Source organism: Grammomys surdaster, unplaced genomic scaffold (genome assembly GCF_004785775.1).
Source record: "Grammomys surdaster isolate TR1022 unplaced genomic scaffold, NIH_TR_1.0 128, whole genome shotgun sequence".
Classification (NCBI taxonomy): domain Eukaryota; kingdom Metazoa; phylum Chordata; class Mammalia; order Rodentia; family Muridae; genus Grammomys; species Grammomys surdaster.
Window position 1 is genome coordinate 2,747,756 of NW_021604586.1, and position 10,868 is coordinate 2,758,623.

General features: G+C 44.0%; 1 protein-coding gene across 1 annotated transcript in view; it reads left to right on the forward strand.

Moving 5' to 3' along the window:
• Cdh13 (cadherin 13) overlaps window positions 1–10,868 on the forward strand; it is a 1,006,804-nt gene that overhangs the window by 476,975 nt on the left and 518,961 nt on the right. The window contains exon 4 of the mRNA XM_028752897.1: window positions 1,288–1,404. Coding sequence (XP_028608730.1) covers window positions 1,288–1,404 — 117 coding nt within the window. The remainder of the gene's footprint in view (window positions 1–1,287; window positions 1,405–10,868) is intronic.

Below are 10,868 nucleotides of genomic sequence, written 5' to 3' on the forward strand. Positions count from 1 at the left end.
ACACATACCCCCCTCTCTCACACACACTCACATACAATCACTCACACTCATACACACTCACATACACATACAACACCCCCCCTCTCTCTCTCACACACACACACACATACACACACACACACACACACGGGCACACACACACAGAGGCACACACATGTCCATAGTTATGGACCAGGGGCTAGAGACGTCATGAAATTATTTACCATATTGTTTTGTCGGGAACTCAATATGACATGAAGTATAAAGTGCTTGCTTCTGATGATACAGAAGATAATTTTAATTAGCATGTGGTATTTGATGAGCTTAATTTGCATATTTAAAGGGATACTCTATTTTCAACTCTTTGTTTCCCCCGGCCCTCTAATTAGATCAGGATTGTACTAACCCCCTTCCACGTCCCCATCCCCTTTCTTACCTCTCTGTAGGCAGTAGTACCTAGCTTGGGCTTAACAATGTTGTGGGTTTCCAGAATGTTTATGTTCCTTTTTCCTTCATGGTAGATAATGCGACATTAGTGCTTGACATAAAATAATGATACAGTTTCCTTTGTTGAACACAGTTCTTCAATTAAAAAGGTATAGGCCCTCAAATTGGAGTCAATGGGTTACTGAATTTATTTACCAAAAAAAAGACACAACATTGGAGGTTAAGGCAGTAAAGGAGGATCTGGGAGGAGTTGGGGGAGGAGCTGGGGCGAATATGATCAAAACACGTATGAAATTCTTAAAGAATTAATTACAATAATTGTTTAGATTCGGACCTCCTGACAGCATGCATGCAGTAAGTGAAGTGGGGTCCCTTCCTTGGGGATGCACTCCAAAGGCACTCCTGATCCTAGCACTGGTCCCTTGGGAAAACATCATCTGCATCTCCATGACACCTGGAAGTGTGTATGGCTCTGTTACTCTCTGTCAATCGTCCCTGCTCCTCTAGTGACCCTGAAGAGACCCATGCTCTCTGGAAAGTCCCTTAGGTTGCTGACCAGGTGACTTCCACCTGTTTGACAGATTAAGACTACTCTGTGTACCATAAAGGGCGTGTTAATCTAATGTGATGCCTTAAGTAGATAATTCAGAAAATTGGAATTAACCAGCTCAATGATTGCCATTGTGAATTGTGACTCTTGTGTGATTCTAACCAAGTGCTGGTCACTCTAAATAGATTTGATAGGATAAAGTTGACAGTGTCAAGATACGCCGTGTCCTTCAGAACAAAGCATAAGGTCCCAGGCTTATACGTTCCCGTCTGTGGGAGATCTTAATCAGGACACCTTATTTTCTCTTTTAGGATATTTTTAAATTTGCAAGGACATCTCCTGTCCCAAGACAAAAGAGGTCCATCGTGGTGTCCCCCATCTTGATCCCAGAGAACCAGAGACAGCCCTTCCCCAGAGATGTGGGCAAGGTAAGTTGGACAAAGGACAAATGACACAGAGGGGTCCACCAGAGTGTTTTTATTAAGGGATGAGCATGCAAGAGGCCAGCTGGCGGTGTAGTTGTGATTAGCTGGAACTGGCCTCCATCGCTGCGTGCGTGGTAAGAGCTCAAAATGATTGTATCAAGATAGGAATTTAAGCAATCTTCTATACAAAAATAAAGTGAAAATGCAGAAGCCATAAATCACAATTGTAAGGTCTACATAGTAGAAAATAAATTTGAAAATAAATACTGTAATATGTCATTGGTTAACAATTGGCTGCTTTGTCTTCATAGCTGATGTCCAGGTGGCAGACTGACAGCTATGTGCTCATGTTTGCTGTCTATTGAGGTCCTGTTGTTTTTTTTTTTTTTTTTCAAATGTGTCAGCCCAAGCTCACTGTTGGGTTAGCTTCTCAGAGATGAAACCAGAGCACAGGAACTCACCTGCACAAACTAGATCCAGAGCAGCGTTGTTTCAGTCTGAACAATAAGGTCCCCAGGAGAAAACAGCTGCCTTTAAATGGACCTTAGTGCTGAGGCTGCCCTTTGTCAAGAAAACAAAAATCAGCAAATCGAGTTTAATGATCGCACTAGCTGATTTTGGTGATTCGGGACTCAGGCCACTTCCTGGCTGTGAACTAGAAGGGGGCTCTGCTGAGCTGACCGAAGGGGCTGGCTTTACCTGGAGGGGGAGGAGCAAAGACTCAAAGGGATGTGTTGTTTCAAAGTAATTTATCTTAAGGAACAAATCAGAAGGACATCCTGGGCCCATTGGCTCAGATGCACTGAGCCATCCAGAACTGGTTGCAGTAAATATCCTGTTTTTCAGAAATCGGACCCACTTTAAATCACTCTGATAGTGTGGACCAGGCTGTAGGTGATTCCATTCTGTCTTTCCCTGCCCTATTGGACCTAGTACGGATGTCTCATCCAAAACAGTGGCCTCAAGTAAATTTGATGGGACACACATCAGTACCTCCTGATTCCACAGAAATGTCTACATGGAGATTCAGATTTGAATCGGTTTCTATTTCTTGTTGAACCTGGAATTCGGGTGCTTACTCGAATGAGCGATCTCAGAGCCAGGGGCTATTGTGTTAGTAATTTGCTCATCAGGTAAAAATAGAAAGCCTGCTTTATGCCAAGGTCCAATCAGGTAAATGCAACTGTAACAAGCAAACAATCTAACTTATTGTCTGTGAGGGGTGGGGTGGGCGGGCAGGCGACACATAAATGCAACTAAATAACAAGGAAATTAGAGAGTATGAGAATGTCTGCACAAAACAAGACCACAGTGACCAGAGAGGAGAAAAGTTTCCACTCCAAAGAGCAGGTGGGAGAAGATTGTCACAAAGCTGGCTGATGCCAGCCAAGGTTCATGATATCTGAGGGGAGAGTGAGTGGAAGGATCAGGACATCCATGGGAAGACCAGGCCCATGCTATCTCAGTAGAGAGATGTGTGTTCAAGGGCCTGAGGTGGGTAGGGACAAAGTGCTCCTGAGGAGCAGACTCTAGGGGACTTGTGAACCGGGGAGAGCATGGCCAGAGGACCTGGAAGATCTTGGAGGTGACCTATCTTGGAGGTGCTTGGAGGAATTGGGATTTAGGCACAGTCTGCAATGACTGACCCCTGGAAGCTCTCCCCAGGCCATGCATGCATGTCAGTGATCACCCTGGCTTCATTGTAGCAAATAATCTGTGTAAGCAGAATGGAAGATAGAAGTGGGAGTGAAGAGACCCACTAAGAGGAGAGGTGGTCTGAATGAGAGGGGCGGACGTCTTAGACCACTGGAGTAATATTTCTACTGGAAATTAAAAGCAGTAGTAACCAATTATTCTGGTGATCTATATGTGTATCATTTTAAACTGCCATTGTGCCAAAGATATATATTTTTTTAGCAATTATTTCCTATGACTCCTAGAAAACGGAGCAGCTTAGAATGGACAGAGGTGAGGTAGGATGAGCCCCACCCCTCTGGACAGGCCTGACCACTGTCAAACTCATGCTACAGTCCCTGTGGAGGGACTGACTCTACCTCTTTAATGCCTCTTGAGACCAATGTCAGTCTTTTTCCATTACCATAATAGAATAGCAGATTCAGGCTGCTTTGTAAAGAAAAGAGGTTTACTTAACTCACGGTAATAGGTGTGGAGGATCCAGAGGTGACATCTGGTAGTAACTTTGTCAGCAGACTCCTGAAGAAGCATGATGAGTCATGGGTAAGAGGTAAGTAGCACGGATCTGTGGTTCTATGGTTTGCTTCCTCCCTCAGGGCATTCAGGTGGCTGTGAATGTGTGTATGTGAGGTAGGGGGTGGGGGTGGAAGAAAGAGGTTGTTCCCTGAGGATTTCAGTCTTACAGATCTTTTAGGCAGTATTCAGTGAAACAGCTTGGACTCATTGTGGGGGGCGGTGAACAATGGCTATATGAACCTTGGGGAATGGGTTAGGGGTTTCAGGGTGGATGAACCTTGGGGAATGGGTTAGGGGTTTCAGGGTGGATATACTTTATTGTTTGTGGCAGAGAAGATGAGAATATTTCATTTACATGAAAGGAATTCCAGGTACTTGCTGGGCAAGTTCTTATTGGGAGGGAGGAAGTTGAACCTGTAATTTGGCCATGGACTCTGACTTTTCAGGGGTAGAAGTAGGGCTCACACTCTCCAGATAAGGTCAGGCAGAGAAAAGGAAGACCCACCGAGAAAGAGAGTCTTCCACTTGGCGCTGAGCTTGGGAGGTATCTGGACACGGTGGAGTGCAGCCTTAATAGCAGGGTTTCCCAATGTGTGTATATCTGCCTGGTCTCTCTGCCTCTTTATTTTTGTGTATCTGTGTATCCATATCCTTGGGTATGTAGCTGTACATTTGTACATGGGTCAGGGCATATGTGTATAGGTGGAGTCCAGAGAAGAACCCCAGGTTGTTCCACCAAGTGTCATCTACTTTGTGTTTTGTGGACAGGGTCTCTCATTGGTCTGAAACTCATCAAGAAGGCCAGGCTGGCTGGCCAGTAAGTCCCAGGGATCTGCTTGTCTCTGTCTCCCCAGTACTGGAATTGCAAGAGTGTACCACCATGCTGGCGTTTTAAAACTATATATGTGTTGTGTGGATCAAATGTGGGTCCCTGTGCTCACAAGGCAAGCCCTTTACTGCCTTCTGGCTGTGCTGTGTCTGCAACATCTTCCTCTTCTAATACTGCTACTGGCATTTTAGTATGGGGGTTCTATTCTTGGGACCTTGTCTAATTTTAATCACACATGAAGGGCACCTCCTCAAACACCGTAGCCAGATGGTTTCTACATTCTTAGTACCTTGTAGTGAGAATTATCCTGCACATGAAGCATTCGGGGTGGTCTCATGCAAGCAATATCTACATAGCAGCAGGACATAAGCTGCATTCTTTCTAGGCACCTCCAACGGGAAGCTAGGGCTTCACCTGAGACAGTGCATCACAGTTCCCAGAGGTACTGAACGTGGGTACCAGAGCCTCACCCTCCAGGCTGATGCACATAGCCTTTATGCAAGAACCATGCATAGATGTTATTTAAAAGAGCCCAAGGAAGACTGGTGTACATCCAGGGTGAGGTCTCCTGGCATAGACCATCTCCTGCCTAGAGATGGTTTGACCCACAATGTCAACCCCTGTAGGACCTTGTAGAAGTGTGTATTCTTGGGCCCTATCCTTAGGCTGCTGAGTTAGAAACTCTTGGGCACACACCGGAAACCAGCTTTAGAATTTTACAGCAGGCACGTGTGTGCCTCTCAGTTATATCCCAGAACTCTTGTCTTAATAAAATCCCTTTATTACACATCAGATATCTATAGATGTGCTTGTCTGTGCAGCCTGTCCTTCAGTGTGTGTCAATACCAAACAGTTCATTATGATGCTGTTTCAAAGAAAGTACCTAGTCTAGATTGATTTCTGTTGCTGTGATAAAACACTCTAGCCAAAAGCTACTTGGGTTGGAAGGGTTCACTTGGCTTAGACTTCCATGGCACAGTCCACCATTAAAGGAAGTCAGGACAGGCATTTGAAGCAGAAATCACCACAGGAATGCTGGCTGCTTACTGCCATCCTTCCCCTGGCTTCCTCTAATATATATATATACATATCAACAGATCAACAGATCGATCTCTATATCTATCTATCTATCTATCTATCTATCTCCCAACCCACCCTGCCTAGGGATGGTACCACCCACAGTGGACTAAGCCCTCCTACATGGATTAGCAGTTGAGAAGATAACCCACAGATATTGCCACAAGCAAATCTGATGGAGACAACTCTTCAGTTGAGGTTCCCTCTTCTCAGATGTGTCAAGCTGACAGCCAGCGTCAGTCACCACAGTGCCCATCCCATCACATAGAAGAAAGAGCGTCCCGACCCATAGAAGGTGGCTCAGATTGAAGTGAGCAGCCCCTGCACATGTTAGATAAGCCAAGGTATCACAGAGCTAACTCACTGTGTGTGAGAAGATTACCTCATCTCTGGATCCCGCTCCACTTCTTGGTGTGTGAGAAGATGATCCCTGTGGAATTCTTGTCATGAACACTCAATATAATAAGTGGAAAGGGCTTAGTGGTGTGCCAGACAAACCACGAATAGGTGTTAGTATTTTTATGCTTCTCTAATTCTATAAGATCAAGGATCCTGTCTGTTTCCATCACCATTAAGTCCCCGGTCCTCCCACAGTGCCTTATAAATAGCTGATGCTCAGTATATGTTGGCTGACACAAACTAGGTTGAATTTCAGGGACTTTTCCTCCTGGGAGACAAGAAGACTTACTCACTGAAGCCAAGCACATTGGGCTTCTAAGGCTGAGAACACAAGTTAATTCAGAAACTAAGATGAGAACAGAGAATAAAAAAAGACCAGGGAAACCTGGGAGACAAAGTATTTATATCAGGTCTGTGAAGGCACAGAATTCTTCGGTATCCTGAGTTTTCCCAGGGCGCTTCCCTTTACAGTAAACACCACACACATAGCTGCTCTGGGGCACTTTTCTGGCCAAGGGATCGTCTCCAAAACTAGAAGACTTTGCATCCACACATGGAGCAGAACACAAGGCAAACAAGAAGTGCTGGAGAACACACAGGTCCTCACCCTCCCTTGTTTGGGGGATGCTCCTGAGACTGTGTTGCCCACCATCTCCTGACTTTGCCTCTGTGGGATTATGATCTAGCCACATACAGAGAGTTCTGATAGCTCCCTAGAAATAGCCTCACTGCCTTCATACTAGCATAGCTACAACAGAGGAATAGCCTTGGGGTTAATTCTTGGAGTATCCAAATCAAGATAAGGATAGTGGCTTAATAGCCACTTGCTTTTGTTACTTTTCTGTTGGCGTGATAAAAACAAAAAACAAAAAAAAAAAAAAACACCATGACTAGAAGCAACTTAGAGAAGAGAGAGTTTATTTGGGCTCACATTTCCAGGATGAGAAGAGGCCAGCATGGCAGGGGAGCATGGTGAGGAACTGAAGGCAGGAAGAGTGAAGAAGTAGCTGGAGACATTATCTTACACCTCAACACTGGTGACACACTCCCCCAGCAAGACAGCACCATCTAAGCCTTTCCATTCAAACCACCATACCACTGAATCTTTTCTTCCAATAGTAACAGCTTAAATTGGAGTCTGATATGCAATACTAAAGTAAGAGATATAGTGATCAAGAGAGATTTGGAAAACAGTGACCCCAATCTCTGTCTTAGGGTTTCATTGCTATGAAGAGACACCATGACCAAGGCCACTCTTATAAGAGATGACATTTAATTGGGTCTGGCTTTCAGTTTCAGAGATTCAGTCTGTTATCATCATGGCAGGAACCATGGAAGTAACTCAGACAGACAGTGTTCGAGAAGGAGCTGAGAGTTCTGCATCTTGATCCAACTGAAGCCAGGAAAGACTACTAAGTCTCTTCCACACTAGATGGAACTTGAGACTAGGAGCCCTCAAGGTTAGCCTCCACACTGATACACCTCCTCTAACAAGGCCACACCTCCTAATAGTGCCACTTCCAATGGGCCAAGCATATTCTAACCACCACAGTCCCATACCCAGCAGTCACGGAAGATGCTTTGTATTCTCCCGTGCCTCTGCAGAGAAAAAGCTGACAGGCACAGGTAGGACTGATGAAACTGAGATAAAAGATATAAAGGGGAGAATGAGATGAATGAATTAAAAGCAAGCAGGAACAATCAGGACAGTAGCTTCCTTCAGGGGGAAAGGAAAGCAAAGACGGTTTTCACAAGGTAGTTACTTTGCAAGGAACATCTGGAAGTTTGGGAGACATGAGCATTGTGATGCTGGTATCCTCCTTAGAATTGGGAAAGCAGCTGGTTTATAGAGGACCTATGTTGAGAATCACTACATGGACACACATACTGCACCAAGAGGAGTCCTCTACTGGAAAATGAAATTCTTTGATTCAGTTAAGGCAAGAGGCAATGAAGAATGTTTCTGGGTAGCTTCCTATTTATTCATTCATTCATTCATTCATTCATTCATTCATTCATAGCCTAGGCTGGGCCCCAGCTACTTTCTGATTGACAGCAAAGAGGCTTGGGAAAATTGCCTAGAAAGAGACTGATGGACAGTTGTGTGTAACTAAAGAGAACTGTATGACAGTGTCGTATTTATCGTCCCAATCTGGACAGTTTTCAGTGAGAAAGGTTTTGTTTCTGTGTACATCCGGGCGACCAGTGTGAACTGCGACTTACTAAGTGTCCATGCTAGAAGTTGCTCCTGTGATAACCTAGTTAGTAGATTTGTGACTCTAGTACTGAAAACTAGCGATGGTGATGGGAGTGGAGAACACAGCTTGGATCTTCCCTCTGAAAACTAGAATGTGCACCACAGTCTCCTGAAGAGCTTTTACTTCTACTGAAGGATACAAACATCAAGAGAGGTGTGGAGGGGGTTCTCATCTGATCCTATGCCATGTAGAACTGTCTACCCACAGAACGGTTTCATTGGATTCTCTGAGGCTATAGACAAAGTCTTGGCTGATACCTAACCACCCACTAAATAATTATGAGTTGCCAGATTGCTGTAACATGGGCGATCCAGAGAACCCTTTTCCAGACTGAGTATATATTGGATAGCTCTGAGCCTCTATTCCACTTGCTTGTAGAGCCAACTGATTGGAAGCATATGGACAGAATGAAGTCCCACATGCTTTGGGAAGACAACTACAAATATGCCAGGCCATTAGGAAATGAGTTTCCTTCCTTGTTTCCAACTCTTCCCTGAGACGTCTACCCTAGAAAATGTATCCTTTCTGAAGAAAGAGGGAAACACCCAGTAATCCTGAGCACACTTCCTCCAAACCCTGACTTCCTTACCATTGAATTTGTCACAGAAGGAAGGCGCTGAGGAGTTGTGTGTGTATGTGTCCATCCCCAGAAAAAAAAAATGGTATTCTCAACATGTGCCATCTACCCTTCATCACCAAAGTGTGACTCTTTCCGAATTTTCATCATAAATAATTTTTCAATTTCACCAACTTCTGCTGATAAATATTTTATTACATCTTTAGAGGTTTTTGAGTTCTTAGGCCCAGCTGATTGAGAGCAGGGGACTTTAAATCTGCACAGAGGCATGGCCGACTTGGCGAGATGTGTTTTATTCTGTTTTATATTGAGTTTGAAAGACAAGTCATTTATGAAATGCTTATTAGGAATTCCACTTTCATCACGGACCCTCTCCATCAAAGCCAATGGAAGTACATTTTACTGAAAATCCTTTTTTACGCCCCCATAAATTAGTAGAATGGACATTGGGAAGGACATTTTTAACCCAGGCTGGAAAAAATATGTCACTGGGCCATGTGTTCTTCATACAGGGGATCAACATAGATCATTAGAACAAAGCATGGGAACGCTTCAGCGGGGCTCTGCTTCAGCTGTGTCATGACTGGGAGTCATACATGAGTGGAATTTACCACAGTCCCACAGGGGTCCGGACATACGGTTTGTCAAAGCTTTCCCTGCATCCAGGTGTCCACCATTCCTTTGTGTGCTCACCTGATGCACACACAGAGGAGCTGGGAGGATGTAGGCACTGGGACTGAGATTGCCTTCCTCCAGCCAGCAGTTCCTAGTCCTTTGCCTTTCTGTGAGGATCCATGTATGCTAAGCTGTATCCTCAGGGGCTGGACCGCAAGTTAAGTCTGAATTCCCAGCCTCATGCTCTTCACTCTTCTCCTGAAGTGACTTGTTCAGTGCTAGTGTCTGATCTATTGTGTATAACCCCTGTTGGTCCTCAGCCAATTAAAGCTCTTGTCTCATAAACTTTATCCCAGACAACACTCTTTCCAGAAATTTACAATTGTCTCTCTGTTCATCTGTCTATCTATCATCTATCTGTCTATCATATATCTACCCATCAATATATTATTCCTTCATCTATCATCTGTATCTATCTATCTATCTATCTATCTATCTATCTATCTATCTATCTATCTAAATACATATCTATATCTATCTAATCAATATTATCTATTCATCCATCATCTGTCTATTATCTATCCATCATCTATATATTTATTTAATATCTGTCTGTGTATCTTCCTACCTACCTATCTGTCTGGCTATTTATCTGTCTATCTATCTATCTATCTATCTATCTATCTATCTATCTATCTATCATCTGTCTGCCTGTCTGTCTGCCTGCCTCCCTGCCTCCCTGCCTACATACATTAACTCCCCCTTGTTAGGCAACAAGTAGTTTAATTCATTAGCTCAAATGTACCACCAGCTGGAGAACAGTAAGGAACTAGAAATCAGAGACTCTAAGATGCCCACAGGCTCATTGCTCAAAAATTCTCCTTGAAATGAGCATCAGGGATCATCTCTTCATTCAGCTTATGCATATGCCTCTCCATTTGCATGTCTTTGAACTCTTCCTCTGCTTAGACACATTCCCTTCATCCTTACTTCTGTGTCTACATTTAGGGCTCTACAGTCTGTTGGAACATGGCATCACTGTATTTTCGATGCCTGTACCGACCAAGATGGCAGCTGCAAACCATAGGTGGCTAGCCATCGCTAGGGATACTGCTAGTGCAACTGCAGAGATGAAGTTTTGGGAGATTAACTTGATTTAAATCCTATGCATATGTGTTTATGCAGATGAGTACAGGTGCTGGCAGAGACCACAAGAGGTAATCAAATCCCCTGGAGTTGCAGTTACAAGCAGTTGTGAGCCATCCAGTGTGGGGGCTAAGAAAAGAACCTGGGTCCTGCATAAAAGGAGCAAGAATTCATACCCCTGAACCATCCAACCTCCCTAGCACCAGAGAACATATTTTTTATTACAAAATAAAATACCAAAATTTAAAATGTCATACGTGTAGATTTCACATTAGTGTTCACATACACACACACATACAAACACACATATACACACATATATACCTACATGCCCACATATATGCACACACATACA